At 40.8% G+C, this 26,546-nt stretch overlaps 1 protein-coding gene across 3 annotated transcripts; it reads left to right on the plus strand.

The window, feature by feature from the left end:
- The first annotated feature begins 518 nt into the window (after nucleotides 1–518).
- On the plus strand, nucleotides 519–25,602 carry LOC129704519 (membrane-associated progesterone receptor component 2-like). Of its 3 annotated transcripts, none has more exons than XR_008724738.1 (4): nucleotides 519–896; nucleotides 18,750–18,905; nucleotides 19,045–19,339; nucleotides 24,274–25,602. XR_008724738.1 is itself a non-coding variant. In XM_055647691.1 (3 exons), exons 1-3 carry the CDS (start codon nucleotides 554–556, stop codon nucleotides 24,369–24,371), a joined length of 597 nt encoding a protein of 198 aa, XP_055503666.1. In that variant the 5' UTR covers nucleotides 534–553; the 3' UTR covers nucleotides 24,372–25,602. The 3 variants fall into 3 exon arrangements, 1 of the variants encoding a protein (XP_055503666.1); XR_008724739.1 differs by lacking the exon at nucleotides 24,274–25,602 and adding an exon at nucleotides 20,397–20,941; XM_055647691.1 differs by lacking the exon at nucleotides 19,045–19,339 and having other exon boundaries at nucleotides 534–896.
- Nucleotides 25,603–26,546: the final 944 nt, after the last annotated feature.

The raw sequence follows: 26,546 nt of genomic DNA on the forward strand, positions 1-26,546 counted from the left end.
TTTAGTGAAATCACCCTATTGTCCCATCTGGGACACATGACAATAAAACTCTGTTGACTCTAACAATGGGCCGTTTCCTTGACCATAGTTACTTTTTGCATCTTTCATTCATTTGTTCTATATCTCTATCTATCTATATATATATATATATCTCCCCTGCCTGTCAGAAGAGTCTCATCACCCCTCCCTTCCTTCTCTCCAGAGATGCTGCCCTGTCCAGCTGGGCTGATCCACCACTTTGTGTCGAGTCACCGGTAACCTGCTGTGACGTCACCGCGCCGTGCGCCGAGAGTGACGCTACCCAGGCGGGCTACGTCACTCGGTGCGCCACGTTGCGCTGGTGAATGGCACTCCCTATGACGTTATCGTTTCGCGGCGGTAGGGGGGGGTCGTGCCACCGCGCATGTGCACGGGGGCGCCGTGTAGAACTACATTTCCCGTCGGGTGTTGCGGCGGCGTGTGATTGGGTAGAGCGGCGGCGGCCAATGGGAGGCGGCGATACTGGAGTGTTTATGCGCTGCTAGCCAGCGGGGTTGTTTGGTTAACGTGCAGCATGGCGGACGATGTGGAAGGCGAAGGCGCCGCTCCCGCTCCCGCTCCCGCTCCCGCTCTGGATGAGGAGGAGGCGGCCGGCATGGCCGGGTTCGGCGTCGGCGGCTTAGTGTTCAACGTGTGTCTCTTGCTGCTGGCTCTGCTCGGGGTGTACAGGCTGTACTGGAGGAGGCGGTGCGGCGGCGAGACGGAATGCAAAGAGCCCGCGCTGCCCAAGATGAAGAAACGCGATTTCAGTCTGGAACAGCTGCGGGAATACGACGGGCTTCACAACCCGCGGCTCCTGCTCGCCGTCAACGGCAAAGTTTTCGATGTGACCAAAGGGAAGAAATTCTATGGACCCGGTCAGTACAGCAGCAAATCGCACACCTCAGAAACAAAACACGATATTCCGCCGTCACGGAATGCAGATGGATATCTGACCCCATACACTTTGCTAATGCTTGGCTGCGTGTGCCGTGTGGAGTTCCCATTCGGTCTTGGTACATTGGTGTGCAAAACTGTTTACTGCCCACCTTGGAGCAACAACAGGCCATGGCTAATTTCTTCTGTTGTGCAATATCATCACGGTGCAAAGGCAAGAGGTTTAGGAATTTATGGAATGCCTTTTGTTCGATTGTTGCAGTTTTTGATTTGTGTTTCAAAGGAAGCGAAAGGCTTATAATGATCTTTCATGTGTAGCGCACACTTGAATTTCGGGAACCTGGGCTTTCCTGTTTCCTGTGTGTTTTCAGCATTCATTGACTGCTGGAACCAAGCAAGAAAACAGGAACAGGAGAAGGCAAGCAGGCCTCTTAAGTCTGATTGTGACTGATTAGTGCTAACGTCAATTCTGCTATGCCAGTTCACCGAAATCGTCAATTCCCTGACCTTTTCAAGATGTCAATCTTCTATGTATCAGAAAAATTAAATATTTAATGACTTGTCCTCCACCACCCTTTAGGGGAGGGGCAGATAATTTCAGTACTCTCTACGTGCTGACAATATTTTTTTTCACTCACTTCAGTTTTAAATGACTTTGCAATTATTTAGTAGCTATGTCCTCTCGTTTGTGATTCTTCCATCGTCTCAATATCTACCATATCAAGTCACCTTAGGATCTTGTATATTTGAATAAGGCCACTTCTTGTTCTAAACTCCAAATAGTTGAGCCAAATTGTCCAGCTTCTCTTGATAAGTAGCATTGATCGTTGTGATTCAAAGAGATTTAAGTGTTTCTTTTATCAACACATGGTGAATTCACTGTCAAACATGAAATGACAAAGATCTGTTACAATTAAGATTTTGCATTCCAAATTGTTGTGATAGGTTTCCAATATTAGATGTTTTTCATCCACTTACATTTTCATGGAGTGTCTTAAAATGAACAAAATATGTTTGACTTTCCTACAAGAAACTACTAGATAAGTAAACAAGAGTATTGCAAACATTAGTTATTCAGCAGTAAATTTTTTAAGTGATTTTTTTTGCTGAGTATTTGTAACATTTGGAGAAAAAAACAATTCTGAAAGAATGCCATTGAGGGGAGTTCAAGAGAAGTTAAAGGGATATGGGAAAGTGGAACTTGTTGGAAAGCTAACGAGGTTGGTCCCTTTTTTTTTACCAACCACAAAGTTTACAAGATTGATGATGCATCACAGATGTGGGTGAACTTTGGATGATTCAGCTTGTGACATGATGATTATCAGTTCTACCACAATTTTGACTGATAAATTACTTTTTATTCCACCAGAGTTTATGGTGATCAGAATCATATTCCAAATTTTCCCTACAAAGTTCTGCAATCAAATACAAGCAGAATATTTGGATAACTGGCACAACTTTCAAATTTGATTAAATTGTTTGACTTTGTCTTGCTGTGAGAAATGTAAACATGACAGGTTGTGTCTGCATGTTCATTCTGTGAGTATAATTGAGGTTAAGATTCTGCAAGTGTCTCGGGTGCACGGTGTGTCCACTGGAAAAATATTTCTTGTGTAAGCCATAAAAGTTGGTGCTTTTTTTTATAAGGCAGAATTATGGAACAAAAATTGGATGTGTATTTGGAAAGTTGTAAATTTTTCCCCAAAAAACTTGTATTTCCATAAGACATTCCACGAGTACTTCTGCATATTTGAGATACAGCAACTAATTTGAATGTAGAAAGGTGCTCTAATGAGCAAGATGGTAGTAGTTTTGACTTAGGGGGAAATAGTGCCCAAGATGTGGAAGAAGTTCCCATCTCTGTGCCGTTGATCAGAAGATGTTATACAGTGCCCTCTATAATGTTTGGACCAAAGACCCATCATTTATTTATTTGCCTCTATACTCCACAATTTGATATTTGTAATATAACAAAAATCACACGGTTAAAGTGCACATTGTCAGATTTTAATAAAGGCCATTTTAATACTTTTTGGTTTCACCATGTAGAAGTTACAGCGGTGTTTATACATAGTCCCCCCCCCCCCCCCCCCCCCCCCCCCCCCCCCCCATTTTAGGATACCATAATGTTTGGGACATAGCAATGTCATGTAAATGAAAGTAGTCATGTTTTGTATTTTGTTGCATATCCTTTGCATGCTATGACTGCTTGGTCTGCCAGTCATCTGCTTGGACATCACCAGTTGCTGGGTGTCTTCTTTGGTGATGCTCTGCCAGGCCTGCATTGCAGCCGTATTTAGCTTCTGCTTGTTTGGGGGCTAGTCCCCTTCAGTTTTCTCTTCAGCATATAAAAGACATGCTCAATTGGGTTCAGATCGGGTGATTGACTTGACCACTCAATAATTGACCATTTTTTCGCTTTGGAAAAACTCCTTTGTTGCTTCAGTAGTATGTTTGGGATCATTGTCTTGCTATAGAATGAACCACTAGCCAGTGAGCTTTGAGGCATTTGTTTGAACTTGAGCAGATAGGATGTCTGTGCACTTCAGAATTCAGTATGTTACTACCATCAGCAGTTGTAACATCAATTAAGATAAGTGAGCCAGTACCTTCAGCAGCCATACCTGCCCGGGCCATAACACACCTACCACCGTGTTTCACAGATGATGTGGTATGCTTTGGATCTTGGGCAGTTCCTTCTCTCCTCCATACACTCTTGCCATCACTCCGATATAAGTTGATCTTCGTCTCATCTGTCCACAAGACCTTTTTCCAGAACTCTTTTGGTACTTCTTGGCAAACTGTAACCTGGCCATCCTATATTTGTGGCTAACCAGTGGTTTGCATCTTGCAGTGCAGCCTCTGTATTTCTGTTCATGAAGTCCTCTGCATGCAGTGGTCATTGACAAATCCACACCTGACTCGTGAAGAGTGTTTCTGAGTTTTCTTTATTATAGAGAGAATTCTTCTGTCATTCTTGGCCTGCCAGTCCCTTTGCGATTGGTAAGCTCAGCAGTGCTCTCTTTCTTCTTAATGACGTTCCAAACAATTGATTTTGGGAAATCTAAGGTCTGGCTGATGTCTCTCTAATAGTTTTATACGTGTTTCTTAGTCTCATAATGGCTTCTTTGCCTCTCATTGGCACAACTTTGGTCCTCACGTTGACAAACAGCAATAAAAGTTTCCAAATGTGATGGAAAGACTAGGTGCTAGAGAGCTCTCTTATATTTGCATTAAGGAGGCAATTAAACACACCTGAGCAATTACAAATACTTGTGAAGCCATGCGTCCCAAACATTATAGTGCCCTGAAATGGGGGGGGGGGGGGGGCTATGTATAAACACAGCTGTAATTTCTACATAGTGAAACCAAAATGTATAAAAATGGACTTTACTAAAATCTAACAATGTGCACTTTAACCACATGTAATTTTTTTCTATTACAAATCTCAAATTGTGGGGGGAAAAGAGCATGGAAGAAAGCTTGTGGGGAATATAAAATCTGACTAAAAGTTTCTTTAGATATGTAAAAAGGAAAAGCTTAGTGAAGTTGAATGTAGGTCCCTTACAGTCAGAGACGGGTGAAATGGGAAACAAGAAAATGGCAGAACTGTTAAACAAGTACTTTGGTACTTCACTGAAGAAGACACAAACAATCTCCTGGAAATACTAGGGGACTGAGGATTTAGTGGGAAGGAGGAACTGAAGGTCCCTTAGTCAGAAAATGGTGTTCGGTAAACTGTTGGAACTGAAGGCAGATAAATCCCCAGGGCCTGAAGGGTCTGCATCCCAGAGTACTCAAGGAGGTGGCCCTAGAAATCGTGGATTCATTGGTAATAATTTTCCAACATTCTCTTCACTCCGGCTACATTCCAGTCCACAGGAACTGATCCAATGTAACTCCACTTTTTAGGAAAGGAGGAAGAGAGAAAACGGGGAATTATAGACCCGTTAGCTTTACATTGGTAGTGGGGAAGACGCTGGAATCGATTATTAAAATGTTATAGCAGCGCATTCGGAAAGCAGTGACGGGATCGGCCAAAGTCAGCATGGATTTATGAAGGGGAAATAATGCTTGACTAATATTTGGGGATTTTTTTGTGGATGTAACAAGTAGAATGGATAAGGGAGAGCCAGTGGATGTGGTGTATCTGGACTTTCAAAAAAGCCTTTGACATGGTCCCACACAAGAGATTAGTGTGCACAATTAGAGGACATGGTATTGGGGGTAGGGTATTGACATGGATAGAGAACTGGTTGGCAGACAGGAAGCAAAGAGTTGGAATTAACGGGTCCTTTTCAGAATGGCAGGCAGTGACTAGTGGGGTGCTGCAAGGCTCGGCGCTGGAACCCCAGTTGTTTACAATGTATATTAACGATTTAGACGAGGGAATTAAATGTAACATCTCTTAAGTTTGCAGATGACACAAAGCTGGGTGGCAGTGAGCTGCGAGGAGGATGCTATGAGGCTGCAGGTTGACTTGGATAGGTTGGGTGAGTGGACAGAAGCATGGCAAATGCAGTATAATGTGGATAAATGTGAGGTTATCCACTTTGGTGGAAAGAACAGGAAGGCAGATTATTAACTGAATGGTGTCAGGAGAGGTGCAATGAGACCTGGGTGTGCTTGTACATCAGTCACTGAAAGTAAGCATGCAGGTACAGCAGGCAGTGAAAAATGCTAATGGCATGTTGGCCTTCATTGCGAGAGGATTTGAGTTTCGGAGCAAGGAGGTCCTACTGCAGGAGTATTGTGTGCAATTTTGGTCTCTTAATTTGAGGAAGGACGTTATTGCTATTGAGGGAGTGCAGCGCAGATTCACCAGGTTAATTCCCAGGTTGGCGGGACTAACATATGATGAAAGAATGGGTCAACTGGGCTTGTATTCTTTGGAATTTAGAAGGATGAGAGGGATTCTTATAGATACATATAAAATTCTTAGAGAATTGGACAGGGTAGATACAGGAAAAATGTTCTTGTTGTTGGGGAAGTCCAAAACCAGCGGTCACAGTTTAAGAATAAGAGGTAGGTCATTTAGGACTGAGATGAGGAAAAACCTTTTCACCCAGAGAGTTGTGAATCTGTGGAGTTTTCTGCCACAGAAGGCCGTGGAGGCCAATTCACTGGATGTTTTCAAGGGAGATTTACCTCTTAGGGCTAAGCGAATCAATGGATATGGGGGAAAAAGTCGGAACGGGATACTGTTTTTGGATGATCAGGCGTGATCATATTGATTTGCGGTGCTGGCTCGAAGGGCCGAATGGTTCTATGTTTTCCTTGGGAAGGTGTTTGTGCTTTCTTAATTCATTTCAACTGTTGTGATGAAAGTTTTGCAGAATTGCTTGATAGTGGGATGAAATTATATCTCAAGTTTTCAGATTTACACCAGATCCCATCGGTTTTGCTCTTTATAGAGTCCTCAGCAATTTCTTTATTACATGGGAAAAGTAAATTAGTTGAACTAGTTTTTGTCATCCCGCATATCTCAGGGTGGGGATGGTCTTGGTGATCAGGCTGAGATGATTGTCACACACTTCTGTTTAAAGAAGCCTTGTCTTTTGTATTTACATGCTGGGCTCCACATCAGGAAAGATGATGCGCATGCTTCCTTCTTCGCTGATAAAATTCCGTTTTATTTGAAAGTTTCAGATTAGTTGATGTACTATCGTGAATATAAACAGAAAATACTGGAAACGCTTGGCAGGTCAAACAGTATTTGTGGATAGAAAAACAGTTTATTAGAAGGGTCTTGGGCCTTCACAGCTGTTTCTTTTTCTGTAATTGGTGCCTGACAGCTGAGTGTGTGCAGCATTTTATGTTTTTGTTTTAGATTTCCAGGATTTGGAAATTTTCATTTCCATTCAAGGTACAATCTCTCCAGACCAAATTGTAATTTGTCACCAACGAAAGCTGTAGGCATAGCTCATATTTATTTTCTCCAAATAGGTCTCCTTGCTGGGAATTAGATGGTGATTTTTTTAATTGACTAAGTGGATTCAGCTGGCCTTCAATTATTTACAAATCACCATGGAGCACAAATTGCATAGAAGTTAAAGTGCATTGGTACTCTTGAGAATGATTCTGTGCCATTTGCACAATATGTTGGAGCATATTTTCATTTGTCAGTGTTACTAGGTCTTGATTTAACAGTGATAGCTTTAGATGTTGTATATCTTGTTCTAAATAAGTGAAATAAATGAACTTAAATCCATAGTTGAATGATGCTGCAGAGGAACCAAAATTAGAAACTATATTGTGTATTTTTTCCCCATTGAACCGTGTGAAGGTGTTTGCAGTTTAAGATGAGCTGTTTTTAAAACAAATGGATTATTGCTAGATAGAATATACTTTAACGTTTAATCAGATTTCATAAAAGATGTCTCTGCATACATAAAATCAATTTGATTATGATTAGTAATCAGTAATTGAGTGAATTGGGACTGGCTGTTGACTACGTAGTACAGTGTTAATTATTGAATAAAATCAAAGTGTCATGCAGCATTTGTAGACCTTTCAAGTCTTGTCACGCTTTGTCAGAATCATTATTTGGTGCTACCAAAGGAAAAGTTCATGTGTATTCACTGAAGAGTGGAGAAGGTGGTTCTTAAAGCAGTGAAGGGAATTGTTAGAATAATGTTTAATCACATTGTGATTGTGGTTAAATCTGAGACATCTCAGGTAAACTTAATCCAGGTGGCATGAGTCAAGAGATAGTTTTACACAACAATTTGGTTGTCCAAGTTAATTTTAATGTGCACGTGGTTAAGTGTGAGAATTACAGTCATTGTTCCTTATTAATACCAATAAACGCCATAAAAGGCAAAAATAATGTTAAGAGATTCATATGGTGAGTATTCATGAAAAGTGGCATTGAATTCAAGAAAACCAAAAGCTAATACTGTGGATCTTAGAAATGTTAAAATTGAAATTGTTGGACCAAATAGGTTGCTCTCACCTATGAAGGGAAGAAAATCAAGGTTAAAATTTCAAATCTTGTGATTCATGTCTTTGAATTTATTCTATATGGCCCAAACTGGTTAACATTTAACAGCATGTACATTTCTATTTGGATATTAGTAATTTCATTAAATTGGCAGCTTAAAGTTCTTAAAGTGTAGTATGTGCATTATGTCAATAGTTTTAACGTTTATTTGTGACAAATTTCAATTTTGAGAAATCCTGTCCAGTCTGAAGTGTTGAAAGAATGGCTTAATAGCTCATTACCAGTTGTGACACTATTGTGTGCATCCTTAAAAACAATGCACATACTATCTTTAAGATGTTTGCAAGTGTGGCATTATTACTCCAACTTTTATTAAGTAATGATGTTTATTCTGGTCTTTTTAACGCTGTTTTCAATAAAGGCCCCATTTTAAAAAAAAACCTGGCTCCTTTTCCTGCCTTGTACATCCTAACATATTTTGCAACAAATTAAATACTATTTAAGCGTTAAGCTTTTAATCACCCGAACTGCATGTAGTAAACGTTTCAACATCAGCGCACAGATTAATAATCTACGATGTTACTGGTGAATGTGGGTCTGTTGACCCAGACGCTAACATCTCTTCTATCTTTTGAATAGCCTGAACAAATACACAGGACGTCCACTAATATTTACCTGGAAGTTAAAATAAAATAATTCCTTGTTTTTAGCACTAATTTCTACTCTTTGAACCTAACAAAGGTTCTTTAAACAGTAGTTTCTCGCCAAGTCTTTGGCGGTGTCAAATAAATATTGGTGTTGTGTAACAGTGTAGATATTTTTGCTCTAACTATTTGCATTTGAAAACATACTCAGTAGTTAAATTATCTGCATTTGCTTAATTGGGGGAACCAGCATAATTTTATAACTGTCCCTTGGGTTGCAAAGACTTTAGATACTGAATAGAAAGGATGTGAGCTGCTGAGGAAAAAAGTTACAATTACTTAAAATTGTCATGAAAAACATGGGGAAAAATCTATAAAATGTTTTGACAGATCTGAATTTAAAGCCAGGAGTTCTGGATTGCTTCCACTGTCACAGTTTGTAAGAATTGTTGTATCATATGACAGAAGATACCAGTGGATGGAAGGTGTTACGCATCATCTGATAGGCACATAGTGTAAATTCACTTTAGCATTGTGTGATAACACCAATGTTCCTCTTGTACTCTGAGCTTTCCTTGTTTCCATGGAGGTGACTCCTCCATGGTAATGCTGAATGTGTAGTTCATGTTCTTGAGTACATGGTGGAAGGAAACTTCAAGAGTTCAAGTACAGTTTCAAGAAACATTGACACATATGTGCTCTTAATTTCTGAACATACAATATTGAGAGTTCTGTTAACCACTTCCCCATTATTTATCAATGCATCAAATAGCAGTTTAAGATAATTTAGGTGTCGACAAATAGTTTGTGCTTTAACCTCCCCTCCTCCCACATGGCTCTATTTATGCGTTGGCAGCCTATGATGAATGACAATGCATTCTGTTTTGATGAAACTTGTTTCTTAGTCCTAGTCCACAAGTTTGTATAGTTCAGGTTTCAAACATAATCATCATAAAGCACTTTTTCTTCCATAAGTCTTGATACTATGATATGGAGGTGGGAGAGGCAATGAACAATATACTTGGCTCTTGTTAGTTGAGTATAGGATGTTTAGCCCCTTCAATCCATTCCACCTTTCAGTAAAATCATGGCTGATCTATGACGTAACTCGATATACTAGTCTTTTTCCAATTGGCTTGATGTTAGAAACATAGAAAATAGTTGCCGAAGGAGGCCATTTGGCCCTTCGAGCCAGCACCGCCATTCATTGTGATCATAGCAGATCATCTACAATCAGTAACCCGTGCCTGCCTTCTCCCCATATCCATTGTTTCCGCTAGCCCCTAGAGCTAACTCTCTTTTAAATTCATCCAGTGAATTGGCCTCAACAGTGGCAGAGAATTCCACAAATTCACAATCTGGGTGACAAAGCTTTTTCTAGTCTCAGTTTTAAATGGCCTCCCCTTTATTCTTAGACTGTGGTCTGGATGTCCCCAACATTAGGAGTTTTTTTCCTGCATCTAGCTTGTCCAGTCCTTTTATAATTGTATACGTTTCTATAAGAACCCCCTCATCCTTCTAAATTTCAATGAATACAAGCCCAGTCTTTCCAATCTTTCATCATGACTGTCCTGCTATCCTGGGGATTAACCTCGTGAACCTAAACTGTCCTGCCTCAATAGCAAGGATGTCCTTCCTCAAATTAGGAGTCTCAAACTGCACACAATACTCCAGATGTGGTCCCACCAGGGCCCTGTACAACTGCAGAAGGACCTCTTTACTCCTATACTCAAATCCTCTCGTTATGAAGGCCAACATGGCATTAACTTTCTTCACTGCCTGCTGCATCTGCATGTTTACTTTCAGTGACTGGTGTACAAGGACACCCAGGTCTCGTTGCATTTCCCTTGTGGACCAAGACCCTTCTAATGAACTTATTTTCTATCCACATTGAGATTATCTGCCTCCTTGTGCTTGCTGCCAAAGTGGATAACCTCACATTTATCTACATTATACTGCATCTGCCCACTCACTCACTCAACCTGTCCAAGTCGCCCTACAACCTCCTAGCATCCTCTTAGCAGTTCACATCTGTGAGATTGTGTCTTATTTAGTGAAGACAGAACCAAAGTAACTGTTTGACTCTTCTGCGATTTCCTTGTTCTCCATAATAATTTAACCTGTTTCTGCCTTCAAGGGACCCACATTAGTCTTTACTAATCTTTTTCTCTTAACATATCTAAAGAAGCTTTTACTCTATATTCTTGGCCAGCTTTCATCTTTTCAGCCCGTATTTCCCTTTTTGTTACCTTCAGTTGTCCTTTAAAAGTTTTCCAATCCTCTGGCTTCCCGCTACTCTTTGCTATGTTATATAACTTTTCTTTTAGTTTTATTCCATCCCTAATTCCCTTGTCAGCCACGGTTTCCTCTTACTCCCCTTAGAATCTTTCTTCCTGTTTGGTGAACATTCATATCAATTTTATGATTTTAAATGAATATTTGACCCTAGCATAATTTGTTGATGGTGGAGGAACCCAATTGCTATGACACAGGTTTACACTGCTCGGAGAAGGTTCGCTGGACCTAAACACTCACTGGATGTGCTATTTTATGAAGAACTAGACCAAGTGGGACCCGTTGGGTTTAGTTCTCCCAACGCAATATTCCACCACTCGCCCAACTGCGCCGGCACGGCTGCGGGGTTCCCGTTTTGATGCCAGAATCACTGTTGTGACACGAGTCACGGCAACCCTCTCCCAACTGTGCCTCGCCATCACGGCAACCCTCCACCAACTGCGCCTCGCCACCCCTCTTCCTTCCCCTATCCTCCTCCATTCCCCCATATCCCCCAGCACCCCTCCCCTTCCTCGTCACCCTCCCTCTTTCCCCTGCCCTCCCTCGCTCACCTCTCCCTTCCTCTCTTCCCCTACCCTCAGTCCCTCCATAACCCCTCTACCCTCCCTACCCCTCCTCTTCACCTCCCCCACTTTCCCCTCCCTCTCCTCTCTACCCTATCCCTTCCTCTCCCACAATCCCCCCAAGTTCCCCCCCCCCCCCCCCCCCCCCTCACCTCCGGATCTCGATGTAAACCACCGCTGGCCCCGTTTTCTCCAGCGGGGCAGCGATGAAGTTGCATTTGGGGTGGGGGGGGGGGGGGGGGGGGGGGAGTGTCCTGGAGCCAGGGGAGGGCTTGAGGCGGGGTTGTGTCCTTTGTGACGCCTGTCAAGTAAAGATGGCAAGTGGGGGCGCAGTTTTTTAAAAAGTTGTAAAAGTCAATAATGTAAAATATACCATCAATCTGAACGAAACTTGTTTAATTTCCATCACAGGAAAATGGTGAGTAAGGTGGTCCAAAAATTGTAGCGCTATCATGTATAGTTTATGTGCAAATACAAACTGGGCAAACAAACAGAATGGGAGTTTTAGCAAGAAAGAGATGATCCTGTGATTGTGCTCTTTACATGGTGAATATTGAGGGAATGTTTAATTTTGAACTAGCATTTGGGGCATGGTTTAAAAAAAAAAACAGACAATGGCTAAAAAAATTTGTCGCATGTATATGAATATTTGTAGTTGCAGAGACAGTCTTTGACTGTTTATACTGAAAAGATAGATAAATGCTTGATAAGAATTGAAACGTTACTGTGGTAATGTGGAATATGGAAGAAGTGGTCATTGGCTTGGCTTTAACCTTCACCTTCAAAGATTAACCCTCTGACTGAAAAAGTTTTCAACCACTTAGTTTCACAAAACCACAAAATGGGAGAGAGTTGGGCCAAAGGGTCTGTTTCCATGCTGTATGACACAGGCTGTATAACCCTGTTTTACTGGTCTCACTTCATCTACACCCTGTTTCATTGTAATACACCCTTCCTGTTCTTAAACGACACCCCTTTGCAATAAAGGACAACATTCAGTTTGTTTTAATTACTTGTTGGATTTGCCTGGTTGCCAGCTTTTTCTGATTTATGCATTAGAACACCCAGATCCCTCTGAATTACACTCATGGGCGGTTTCTCTCCATTTATCTTTTGATTCCTCTTTCCAACCTGCTTCACTTCACACTTCCTCAGATTAAACTCCTTTTCCCAGGTGTTTTGCCCAATCACTTTTACTATACCCTATTGCGTGATCACAATGTTGCCTTCACAGCACGCCCTTCCCTGTTAGTAGGTTCCAGTCTATCAACTCTCCATGTCACCTCTTCAAAAAATTCCAGAATATTTCGAAACCATTAGGTCTAAAATGTGCTAATCATGCCTAAATGCATTCTGGTAAGTCAGTTCATTCCTCTAAGGCAGCATGTTTCCCTTAAGATGTGATGTTCAGAACTGCCCTCGGTCCTTCAAGGTGCGTTTTTGTTGTATAACCGCTCCACGTCTAAACTGCAGACTTCCTAGATACAATGACTATTATCTGTTCATGTCTTGTTTACATTCTACACATATTTTGATGAAACCAAGCATAGACAAACCAACATTTTTGCAGAGCACTCGTCCAGTATCCTCAATGACTGCCACATCCAATAAGCGAGTTTGGTATTCCGACTGCGCATGCCCAGGTCATATGTGTGCAAAGTACTTCTGATACAGAGTCATTATATATCATAACAAGTACTTTAATTTGTATACAAACAGAGAGCATCGAGATGAGTACTGTAGGCTCCGATTCGCAAGTTAAAACTAAAACACAACATGGCTGCCCGCATGCACGAGGTGACGGTGGTGTGGGAAACCTGACATGGATTATGGATTTTTCAGCTATTCCGCCCCTCTTTCACACTGTAATATCTATATTACTAAATCTCTGATCTTGACCGCTTTTGGCCCACTGTGCTGCGATTTCCGACAGAACGCCGCCACCTACGGCTGTCATTTTTGGCCACCTCGCTCAGAGCCCCCCTCCGCCTTATGGGTGCGGAGGATTTTTCCCATCGATAACAAATCAGAGAGATATTAATGTTTTTTAAAAATTCACCACTCTCTCTGCTGCCCTTGCTGGAGGGAGGGGGAGGGACTATAAAACCAGGAAGTGGTGGGCCTCATTCAGTCTCTGCAAGATGGATGAAGACAAGGGACACGTCTCTCTGAGCTCTGAATAACACTGAACAAATGTCTACACAACTGTGAGGCACTGTGAGTACCCTTACACTTCTTCCCACCCTGCCTCCTGTAAGGACTCCATCCCTTACTCCCAATTCCTCCGCCTACGTCGCATCTGCTCCCAGGATGAGGCGTTCCACACCAGGACATCTGAAATGTCCTCATTCTTCAGGGAACAGGGATTCCCCTCCTCCACCATAGATGAGGCTCGCACCAGGGTCTCTTCCATACCCCGCAACACTGCTCTCTCTCCCCATCCCCGCACTCGCATCAAGGGCAGAGTCCCCCTAGTCCTCACCTTTCACCCCACCAGCCGTCACATACAACAGATAATCCTACGTCATTTCCGCCACCTCCAACGTGACCCCACCACTCGCCACATCTTCCCATCTCCCCCAATGTCTGCCTTCCGCAAAGACCGCTCCCTCCGCAACTCCCTTGTCAATACTTCCCTTCCCTCCCGTACCACCCCCTCCCCGGGCACTTTCCGTTGCAACCGCAAGAAATGCAACACCTGTCCCTTTACCTCCCCCCTCGACTCCATTCAAGGACCCAAGCAGTCGTTCCAGGTGCGACAGAGGTTCACCTGTATCTCCTCCAACCTCATCTACTGCATCCGCTGCTCTAGATGTCAGCTGATCTACTTCGGTGAGACTAAGCGGAGGTTGGGCGATCGTTTCGCCGAACACCTCCGCTCGGTCCGCAAGAACCTACCTGACCTCCCGTGTGGCTCACAACGAACCCACCCAATCCGACCTCTCGCTCAGGGTCCACAATAACCAGAGTGAAACACTGAAACTCCCTCATATTCCGGGGGGCTCAGCAACTTGAATTCCCCAATACCAATAATAATAAATCCGACCTCTCTGTCCATGGGTCAACCTCCATTGCCAGAGTGAGCACATAATTACATTACACCGGAAATTGGAGGAAGTGTCTTGCCCCACACAACATATTCCAAGCTTGGGGAGCCTGCATCCGGCGGGCATGAACATTGAATTCTCCCAATTTTGTTAGCCCTTGATGTCTCCTCCACTTCCTTAGCCCTCGAGCTGTCTCCTCCCATCCCCCAGCCCTCGGGCTCCTGCTCCTCCCTTTTTCCTTCCTATTCCCCGCCACCCCCTATCAGTCTGAAGAAGGGTTTCGGCCCGAAACGTTACCTATCTCCTTCGCTCCATAGATGCTGCTGCACCCGCTGAGTTTCTCCAGCATTTTTGTGTACCTGTGAGTACCCTTAATTTGGTTTGAAAATGAAAATATGGTTTGTTTGAAGTAAAAAGGCACTGTCTGCAAATGGTTGTTTGGGTGCTTTGGCTTGAAGTTGAAAGGCACTACTTACTGCCAATGATGGCTTGGGTGATTTGGCTTGAAGTTGAAAGGCACTACTTACAGCAAATGGTGACGGGTGCTTTGGCTTGAAGTTGAAAGGCACTACTTACTGCAAATGGTGGTGTGGGTGCATTGGCTTGAAATTGAAAGGCACTACTGCAAATGCACTTACTACCTGTTTGCACTGTATATTGATTTTAGTTAAAACGCTACCACTTACGGCTGTGAGTTTTGGCCATCTTACTCGGTCCCCCCTCTGCTGAGCAGGTGCAGAGAATTCTTCCCATCATTGAAAAATAAAAGTGTTATTAGTGTTTTAAAAATGTTGAGAATCTCTGTCCTGTCAATCACACCCTGAAAGCCACACCTTTTCCAGGGGGAGCGGTTATAAAACCCGGAAGTGTGGGTGTGGCTCAGCCTCTGCATGATGGGGGAGGGAGAGGTCATGACTCTGTTTGAGCTGTGAATCAACTGAACACACTGAATGTCTACTGAATGCCGAGTTTGGTGTTTTGTGTGGTTTTATGGTGGTTTCACCCTGCATGAAATGGTATGAAGCTGCATTTGAATTTGGTGGCCTTGGACCCTGCTTGAAGTGGAATGAAACTGCACTTGAATTTGGTGGCCTTGCATCCTGCTTGCAGTGGTATGAATCTGCACTGAATTTGGTGGCCTTGCACTCTGCTGGAAGTGGTATGAAACTGCACTTGAATTTGGTGGCCTTGGATCCAGCTTGAAGTGGGATGTAACTGCACGTGAATTTGGAAGCCTTGCACCCTGCTTGAAGTGGTTGGAAACTGCAATTGAATTCGGTGGCCTTGCACCCTGCTCATAGTGGTAAGAAACTGCACTTGAATTTGGTAGCCTTGCACCATGCTTGTAATGGTAGGAACATGGATTTGAATTTGGTGGCCTTGCACCCTGCTTGAAATGCAATTTCAAGGAATAGTCATGAGTCAACTGCCAGCCCACCAGCCGTGAGTGAGCTGCCAGCAGATCAGTCTTGAGGGACTGAGCTGCCACCCCAAGAACCCATACCAGCACTCCAGAAAGCCCCCCCCCACTCGCCACCAATATTGGAATTGGTGGAGAGGTGGAATATTGTGTCGGGGGACCAGCCCTCCTGTGTGAACATGGGACCCAACGGGTCCCACTTAGTCTAGTATTGACTATTTTTCCTCTTGGTCTTGATGCAAGGTGTAAGCCTGAAACATTAATGTAGACCTTTAGTCGGCACAGATGCTATCAACCCACTCGGGTCTTACAGTTTTCTGTTTTTGCTCCAATACCTGACACTGTTCTGTATGCAAACTTCTTTCTTTTAAGTGTCAAAGTATTTGCTCTGCAATATTATCAGAAATTTGAACCGAAATTCCAGATTTTGGAAGGAGCAGCACAGAATTTTTCACTTGTGGTGGATGTTTAAATAAATGCATGTGAAATGTACTTGGTATTGTTTTTATGATGTTTTCGACTAAAATTGTCATCTCGACCATGTTACAGCAGGTCCAAAATTTTGATTTAAATCTCTAAATTATATTCCATTTGCATGTTCCTTTATTTGATCTTTGATTCCAATTAATTAATCAGTTAACCGTATTGGGTCTCAGTTTATTGTCCTCTTCAGGGAACATGGATTTGCTGATTCAGAAAGCATGATTGTAGGTTTTTATTTATTTCCCTACGGCCAGTTTGTATCTCAGCTGATTAACACAGCCAATCTCTTCCAGCTAACGATTTCCTTGAATTTGTATCTGCTTGTCAAATTTCCCTTAGGGGCTAACTTTATCATCACGATGATTCTGCAGTTCAATATTATCATGTCATTGTTGTACAGCACGGTATGTCATCACAGAAACTGGCCCTTCATATGGTTTATTTATTTATTGTACCAAGAATGAAAAGCTTTGTTTTTGCATGCTATCCAGGTAAATCATACTATTTTTGTACAGTATGTATTAAACAGAATACATTGTTACAGCTGCAGAGAAAAATGCAGGTTAAATAAAGGTTCAAGGGTGCAACGAGGGTGGGTTGGAAAATTGGGCATTTATCCCTAGCATATGGGAGGTTCATTCAAATGTTTGGTTGGAATCATGGTGTTGAAGGAGCTACAGTCAATTAGTAGGTGTCCTTGTTATCCAAATGTTCCATGGAGGAGTATAGGGCCATTGACATGGTGTCTGCATGGACCTATTGCAAATTGTATTTAGTCAAGTACCTAATCTATACTTATCAAATTCTCAACCACTTGATACTATGCTATGGCAATTCAGTAGCTCATCCAGATACTGCTGCCTCTACCACCTTCTGAGGTAATATGTTGCAGACTTCAACCAATCTGTGGGTGAAAACATTCTTCCTTTGGTAGCTTTCAAACCCCATTTTAAACCTATGTACATGTGAAAAATTCTCACTGTCACAAAATTTTCCATACATATATCACATCCCTCCACAGTTCCATTTGACTGCAATTAGTCTTCTGCATTCTCCAAGAACAACATACGCTATATTCCAGGTATTTTTCTCGTGAAATTCTTGTCTGCCCTCTGCAATCGCAGCCTCCTTACAGTGTGGCAACAACTGAATACAATATTCCAGCTGTGGCCTAATTAGTGCTTCATTAAGTTGTCCCAAGGCCTCTCTTGTATTTTATGCCCTGGCTAATAAAGCAAGCATCCTTATATGCTGCCTTCACTCTTGTCTATCTGTCCATCTGTTTCTTCCTTGCTACTTACAAGTGTTCTTCCATTCATGGTGTACATTCCACCCTTTTTATTCTCTAAACGTCTGCCATTGTTCTGCCCAATGTACCAATTGATAAACATCATTTTGTGGCCTTCATTGTCAACAATATTACCAATGTGCTGATTTGGAATTATATCTCCTGCATTCACATCCAAGTAATTAAAGTATATAACAAATAGTTCTGGTCTCACTGCTGATCCATGTAGTACTGCTAATATGTTTCATTATTACTGAACTTTGGTACAGATAGGTAGCCAATTAACCTATAATGTTATAATACCGTGCAAGTTAAAACATTTCAACACAATCTGCTCCTATGTATGCATTAATTGTGACACTATCTCAATATCGAATTGCTGTTCTTTGATCAGTCTAGCTTTAAAAATTAAAGATGGACCAAATTGGCTGCAATTAGTCCTCTGTCTGCTCTAAGAAAAATAAAACCAGCCATTCCACTTTCTCTTCAGAGCTGAAGCACTCCAATAGTCTTCCTTTGAGCATAGAAAATCTGCAGTCGTAGATGTTATTTTGTAAGTTTAAGGGCTTTGGAAAAGCGTATATGATCTCGATGTCTGCATGAGTTGGTACATGTATTTGTACCTCCCTCTAACCGGTTTGGAGTGCGTGTATTTGAATATGATCTGATAATCTGAGTGTTTACCTATACAGTGCTCTTGTCGAGAGCTAAGGTCAAAAGTAACAGGAGCAGAATTAGGCCATTCGGCCCATCAAGTCTACTCTGCCATTCAATCACGATTGATCTATCTCTCCCTCCTATCCGCTTTCTTCTGCCTTCTCCCCATAACCCCTGACACCCTACTAACATGATTTAAAAAAAAATCATTATATATCACATGCCCATCATTTCCATTTTGGGTTTCTTTCTGAAGAATGGAATAATGGATTTATTTATGATCGCCTGTTTGATATGCCTCTTCAGATTCTTAATTATTTTCACGAGAAACATTGTGGTATAAAATTGCCTTTTTTTATCTATATGATTAAATATTCAAGAATTTATTTCCAGCTATAATTCTAGACCAAATCTGTTTTCACTTGGCAACTTAACCAGTTAGTAATAGCCTATTCATTAACTGTTCTCCCTCTTTCCCCACCCTGTCACTACAGATGGCCCGTATGGTATATTTGCTGGCCGAGATGCCTCAAGAGGACTGGCTACATTCTGCCTTGACAAGGAAGCGCTGAGGGATGAATTTGATGATCTTTCTGATTTAAGTGCTGTGCAGATGGAAAGTGTTAGAGAATGGGAGATGCAATTCATGGGCAAGTATTCATTGTCTTTTGCTGGTTCTATTTAATATCAGTTGATGCATTCCATCAGGAAATTGTTTACATTGTTTTCTTGGTTCATACATTTCTCATTTGGAATTCTAATACTCAAATTGTATTTATTTATGAGCAGGAAAAGGAGATATTCGATGGAAGATAAATACTTGGTCAAAGATGGAAAGGCAAAGGGGTTTGGGGATGGAATTCGTGTGGGGTCTTGGTGGCTGTAGACATGGATACCAATGATAATGCAAGACTTGGCACAAAACTCAAATAGGCCACAGTGATCCCTGCCCTATATGCTTCTGAGTTGTGAACTACCTACAACAGACATCTCAAGGCAATGGAAAAATGTCACCAATCATGTCTGCAAAATCCTCCAAATTCACTGGAAGAATAAACGGACCAACAATGATGTCCTCTCGCAGGTGAATATTCCCAGCAATGAGGGCCTGGTTAAAGTTAGTCAGCTACATCTGGCTAGCCACATTGTTTGCATGCCTTACACCAGGCTACCGATACACACACTCCATTCCAAGCTTTGTTGGTTGGGGGTGGGGGGGGGGGATGGTTTACCGGGCACACAAATAAAAAAATTCAAGGATGTGCTTAAAGCTGCTTTGAAATACGATTTCTCCACTGACTCCTGGGAACCACGAGCCATGACACCCAAATTTGGGATTGAACAAAGTAGATATTGGATAATCTCCAGACCATGCATCGGGAACACACAGAAATTCTGTATTCAGGGAAGGCGCACTCAAATTACCCAACCAGTCCTTTGAGGGCATCACCATTGGTAGGCGAAACACTGGTGCCCATATTGGCCTTACGAGCCACCTCAGAACCACAAGTCCAGAGTCCAAAAAAAGCAGTGGGGTGGAGGGGGTAGTGTACATCGGCCCACAGTGTCTGTGCCAAACATGATGCCCAGACAAACTCATCTATCTGCTTGATAGATTAGTTTATCCCTATGATCCATTGTTCTCCGTTACTGCATATTCAAGTGCCTATCTGAAAGCTATTGTACGCCCCATTATTGTATCAGCCTCCACCACCACCCTGGCAGCGTATTCCAGGCACCCACCACCATCTCCGTTTAAATAATAACTTGCCCTGCTTATTGTCTTTAAACTTTGTCCCCATACCTTAAAGCCATGCCCACTAGTCTTTGACATTTCCACCCTGATACTGACGTATCTCACAGTGCCCTCCATAATGTTTGGGACAAAGACCCATCGTTTATTTATTTCCCTCTGTACTCCACAATTTGAGATTTGTAATAGAAAAAAATCATATGTGGTTAAAGTGCACATTGTCAGATTTTATTCGAGGGTACTTTTATACATTTTGGTTTCACAATGTAGAAATTACAGCTGTGTTTATACATAGTCCCTCCATTTCAGGGCACCATAATATTTGGGACACATGGCTTCAAGGGTGTTTGTAATTGTTCAGGTGTGATTATTTGCCTCTTTAATGCAGGTATAAGAGAGCTCTCAGCACCTAGTCTTTCCTCCAGTCTGTCCATCACCTTTGGAAACTTTTATTGCTGTTTATCAACATGAAGACCAAAGTTGTGCCAATGAAAGTCAAAGAAGCCATTATGAGATTGAGAAACGAGAATACAACTGTTAGAGACATCAGTCAAACCGTAGGCTTACCAAAATCAACTGTTTGGAACATCATTAAGAAGAAAAAGAGCGCCAGTGAGCTTACTAATCACAAAGGGACTGGCAGGCCAAGGAAGACCTCCACAGCTGATGACAGAAGAATTCTCTCTATAATAAAGAAAAATCCAGAAACACCTGACCGACAGATCAGAAACACTCTTCAGGAGTCAGGTGTGGACAGAAATGAACAGAAATACAGAGGCTACAGTGCAAGATGGAAACCACTGGCTAGCCACACCAGGTTACAGTTTGTCAAGAAGTACATACCTGGGCATGTATGGCTGCTGAAGGTACCGACTCACTTATCTTCATACAATTGCATACATGGTAGTGGCATAATAAATTCTTAAGTGTATAGACACATCTCATCTGCTCAAGTTCAAACAAATGCCTCAAAACTCATTGAACGACGGTTCATTCTACAGCAAGACAATGATCCGAAACACAAAGGTACACAACAAAGCTGGAGAAACTCAGCGGGTGCAGCAGCATCTATGGAGTGAAGGAAATAGGCAATGTTTGGGGCCGAAACAATGATCCCAAACATACTGCTAACGCAACAAAGGAGTTTTTCAAAGCTAAAAAACGGTCAATTCTTGAGTGGCCAAGTCAATCACCCGATTTGAACCCAATTGAGTATGCCTTTTATATGCTGAAGAGAAAACTGAAGGGGACTAGCTCCCAAAACAAGGATAAGCTAAAGATGGTTGCAATGCAGGCCTGGCAGAGCATCATCAGAGAAGACACCCAGCAACTGGTGATGTCCATGAATCACAGACTTCAAGCATTGCATGCAAAGGATATGCAACACAATACTAAACATGACTACTTTCATTATGGTGCCCTGAAATAGGGGGACAATGTGTAAACACTGCTGTAATTTTTACATAATGAAACCAAAATGTATAAAAATGGCCTTTATTAAAATCTGACAATGTGCACTTTAACCACATGTGATTTTTTTCTATTACAAATCTCAAATTGTGGAGTACAGAGGTAAATAAATAAATGATGGGTCTTTGTCCCAAACATTATGGAGGGTACTATACATTTGCAGATTTGAAAATATTTTTGGGGTTGTCATTGGGTCAGCACACAATGAAAGAAAAGAACACTGGGGTACATTGCGTGGAACCATGAAAGGGCCAATACCACAAACAAATTGAGAGATTTTGGAGTAAGATCATATAAATAACTGTCATAGGCAGCAGCGGTCAGGTGATCAAAACCGTAGCAAAAACTATCATTTGTGATTTTTGCTGGGACCCTTTCAGTTTGTTGCTGTTACATTGGAAGAAACATGGGGAACTTTAAACAGAGCAGTAAGTGGGCATGGAAAGGCAGGACAAAATAATTATAGCGCTTCTGGAGAAGAAAATGAAATTGAAAATTGGGTACTTCATGTGAATAAACGCATTGCAGTGTTTTTGTTTTTGCCAGTTGTTCCTGGTGGAGATTTTGAAAGGGGGAGATTATTTATTCAGGGTTATAAAGCATAGTAGCCATAAAATTGACCAGGATATCTCATTGTACCAGTGACCAGCGAATTCACTGGACCAATCACAAACATTGAAGCGACAAGGGAAGAAGACTGGGTATATTGTGGCAAGTGTTGCATCTCACTCCCAAAGCCTTGCCATCATTTACAAAACACCAGTCAAAAATGTGCTGGAATAATTTCCATTTGCCTGAATATTTTCAGTTCCAGCAATATTCAAATCGGCTTGCCTGAGTGCCATTCCATCATTCATTAACGTGACATCCTCCATCACTGACACACTATGTTTGCAGTGTGGTGCCATCTGTAACATGCTAATCATTTGCCAAGACTTTTTTTAATAACACTGCCCTCACCTGTTGCCTCTGCTTCCAAATAGAACAAGGGCAGAAGTCCTGTGGGAGCCCCACCCCTGTTGCCCTATTTAATTGTACACTATCCAGACTTGAAAATATACTGCTAGGTCTAACTCCTGAAATTTCCTACCCAACAACATTGGAAGTACAAACCTTAGATGAACTTCAGCAGTTCAAGTAGGTACTTCCCCTATGTTGGGGTATTTTCCAGATAAGACTCATCAGATTACATGTAACTCATTTAATTTTTGTCATTTGTGTGTGAAATGTTTTGGAAACTCTCCATGCAATGAGGCATTGTGTATATACTGTTTTTTTTTAAATTCTGGATTTATTTTATGATGTTACCACTCCAATCAAAGAGTTTAAACCTCTCAGGAAATTTAACAGAAGTTGAAACGTCAAGTTTTGATCAGTTGATCCCTTTCTGATGTGCAGCACCAGAAAAATTAAACAATATTATTTGCTTGGGTATCAGCTTGCACAGGACATATTTTGAGATGTTTCCTGGGCATTGCATAGTTACCCTGTTTTGTCATTGTGGTTATGTTGCAGGAAGCAAATGTATTGCTGAAACTGACCCAAAGTGTTGTGACCCAAAATGGCTACCATATCATCCAGAGATACTGCCTGTCCTGCTGAATTACTCCAGCATTTTCTCTTTTGTAAACTAGCATCTGCAGTTCCTTGTATTTCCATATTGGTGAAATTGCATCGAGTGAACATGTAGTGCAGCAAATTTTGAGTGTTACATTACTGGATCAAGTTTCCTGCCATAATTACCCTAGATTTCACAATATTTCTCAGTGAAAATTGGCTTTTCTGTGGCATGTTGTTCCATGAAAATTCAGGTTTCAAAGTGCTGGAGTGACTCAGCAGTTGAGACCCAAAATGTCACCTATTCATGTTCTCCAGAGAAGCTGCCTGACTTGCTGAGTTACTCCAGCATTTTGTGTCCTTTTGTGTATTAACAGTTCCTTGTTTCTACAATGTTCATGTCTCAGTGACTTAAGACCAATGAGTGTGAATTTCCTGCATTTGCACACCATTATTCTTGCCATTTTATATAAGCCCAAATAATTATTTCTGGCATTTTGTGGTATTTTAAATATTTAGCAACAAGTATTTATCCGAGGATATTTTTATTCAGATGCATTTTTCCAGTACAGGAATCGGGGATGTTAAAATAAATGGGTGCATTGAAGTTGTATTAAGCATTTTATGTTTAATGTGCATAACTGATGACTTTAATCTTTATAGCTTTTTTTGCATTTATTTGCATTTTTATTTTCTGGAGTATTCTGGTATAACTCGAGCTTAAGATAGTGATTGTAAGATCATTGTATGTTTTCCGGTAATACTAACCTGATTGTGATGAAGGGAAATGCAGGCCAGGACAATTTCCTTTGAATTTATAATCTTGCAAATTAGCTGATGTCTATTTTAAATAATAGGATCCATTATATGGAAATGATTGCATTTTTATCATTAAAGCCGTTTATAACCATATAACAATTACAGCATGGAAACAGGCCATCTCGGCCCTTCTAGTTCGTGCCAAATACTTATTCTCCCCTCGTCCCATCTACCTGCACTCAGACCATAACCCTCCATTTCTTTCCCGTCCATATACCTATCAAATTTATTTTTAAAAGATAAAATCAAACCTGCCCCCACCACTTCCACTGGAAGCTCACTGGAAGCTTTTACTTTAGTTCTTGGGACAAGCGATACAATGTTTGAGGGATATAAGATGTTGCTATAGAAAATTATATAGAAAATGATTTAAGTGCAGTGTTTTACTGAATCAAAATCTGTGCCTATTTGGTTTACAGAAAAGTATGACTATATAGGCCGACTGTTGAAACCATGGGACGAACCATCAGAATATACAGATGAGGAAGACGTTAAAGAGCATTCGAAACAGGACTAAAACTGTTCGGCAACCAAAGCGAGAGCGTTCAGTGCTGCAACCCATTTTATTCAGATTTCTGGAGCTTTTGATTTCTTCATGAGCTACAAATGATAGAATGTGAAATGTATTTTGCATTCAAAGTAAATACTCTTATGTGGAGACTTAAATTAAAATATCCAGTAAATGCTGCCAAAATAGTTTTGTGGTTGATGTAACAAGTCAGGTGAGGTTACGTCCATGATGGCAGAGATAAAAAGCGCAGCGGTATTGATTTACCTGGGGTTTTATGTTTGCCAGTGGGTGAGGGGATGAAAAGATGAATGTGCTGAAGCCATCCGACATTACTAATGTTTCAAGATTATTTCAACTAGGCGTTACAGAACAAGGCCTCTTTATCTTGGGATTCTTGATTTGTACATTTTTAAAAAAATGTACAGCATTGCAAGCAATTGCCTGTGATCTTGCTTTATACAATAACAGTAAGTAGATAGAAGCTGGAATTTACAATTGATTTTTTGAATACTCTGCACAAGATTATTTAAAGATGTGTTCCCTTAAAACTGCACTAAATCAGTATACAGTAATTAAAGGAAAGAGGGCTTACTGGTAACTGATTGTGCTGGCTCAGTTTGAAAATGCTATGTTTATTCCCCACTGAATGTTACAAAACTGTATTTCTCTGCAGTCTGGTTTCCCCTCCATTTATTGAAATGTAGGTAATATTCATTGTGCCTTATTTTGATTACTTTTCTACTTCAACTTGAAATATTGTAAATCAGTTTCCCTAAACCTGAGCCAATGGTGTAATAGTGTTCAAAGGAAAAAAACAGTAATTGCATGGAGACCTTTTTATCTTTGCCTGTAGTGTATGATATTGCCATTGTTCGAGTGGGGAGAAAAATGCACTCACTCTGATGTATTTGCAGTTAGCATATCCCATGATACTGCCATATTTATGTAGTGATGTATAGTTTAGTGTTATCAGAAACCCATATTTCATTTCCTTCCCTCTTGTTGGAGTAACATTTTCTATCTGAGGAAGAGGGAATGGTCTTTAGTTTGTGTGGAATAAAATAAAATTGGGATGGTAAGACATTTCAAATTTGTAAATATGTGTATCTGTTTTAATAAAAAGCATGTACTACAAGCAGACAGATCTGACTTTGTGCAGAGTATCAAATCTTGAACCAGAGCTATAGGTTATGATGGATCAGATGGAAATTGCACAATAAACAATTGTTTGATAATATTTGTCTGAATTGTGGTTCATTTTGAAATTGCTTATAATCACTTCATGCCTTGGGTAACAGCAAAGAGAAAATAAATTAATTTGGCTTAACTATTTGAATTTTTAAATGTTTGTAGCCTTATGACTTGCGTACTTGTAAATTTGAGTAAAGCTTTATCTGATTCAAATTGTATCTGTTTATTAGATGGATAGAAATCATTGTAATACAAAAATGTAAATGCACGGTACAATGGAAAATTGACTAACTTGATGCTTTCATTACTGCACTCTGTAGGAATGCAAATTTGTTTGCAATATTGTCATCAGATATACCCATATTTTTATGACCGGGCTTCTAAGATGTTTGAAGTACATATATTAAAATATATAAAAATCTGAAATACAGATTTTGTGGATTCCTTTTTTTCTGTATATGCAATCTTTTAGTTTGTTATATTCGTCTTTTACAATATTTTCTCTGAACTATTCCTGTTGATTTTACAAATTCTGTATTTTCCTCAAACATATCTTAAAAGTGCTTTTGTTTCTTTTAAGGCTGGACTTGTTGAAAGCACCACGTATGTAAATGTTAAACATGTCTTGGAGCATCTGTTAATGTAACCATTTAAAAATAAGTGAACAATAGTTCAAATTTAATTTGTGCAATTTTTAAAAAAAAATCGCATTTGTTGGAATGGCACATCTATTTTGATATTAACTTTTACTAATCTATTGTTAATAATGACATTGTAAAGTTCTCTATTTCAGATTACAATGGCATTTTTTGTCTCCACCAGTATGTAAAATTGTATTAAATGTAATAAGTAAAAAATTGATGAACTGGAGATTGGTCTGGCCCATGTTAAGATGTGTTTCAGGTAATCAATGAGCATGTTAAAGTTTAGTAATTGCTAACTTTCAATCAGGTTGCATATAAAATTAATCTTTTCTGTTCAAGTAAAATC

The sequence above is a fragment of the Leucoraja erinacea genome, chromosome 1, assembly GCF_028641065.1.
Source record: "Leucoraja erinacea ecotype New England chromosome 1, Leri_hhj_1, whole genome shotgun sequence".
In the NCBI taxonomy this organism is placed as follows: Eukaryota; Metazoa; Chordata; class Chondrichthyes; order Rajiformes; family Rajidae; genus Leucoraja; species Leucoraja erinaceus.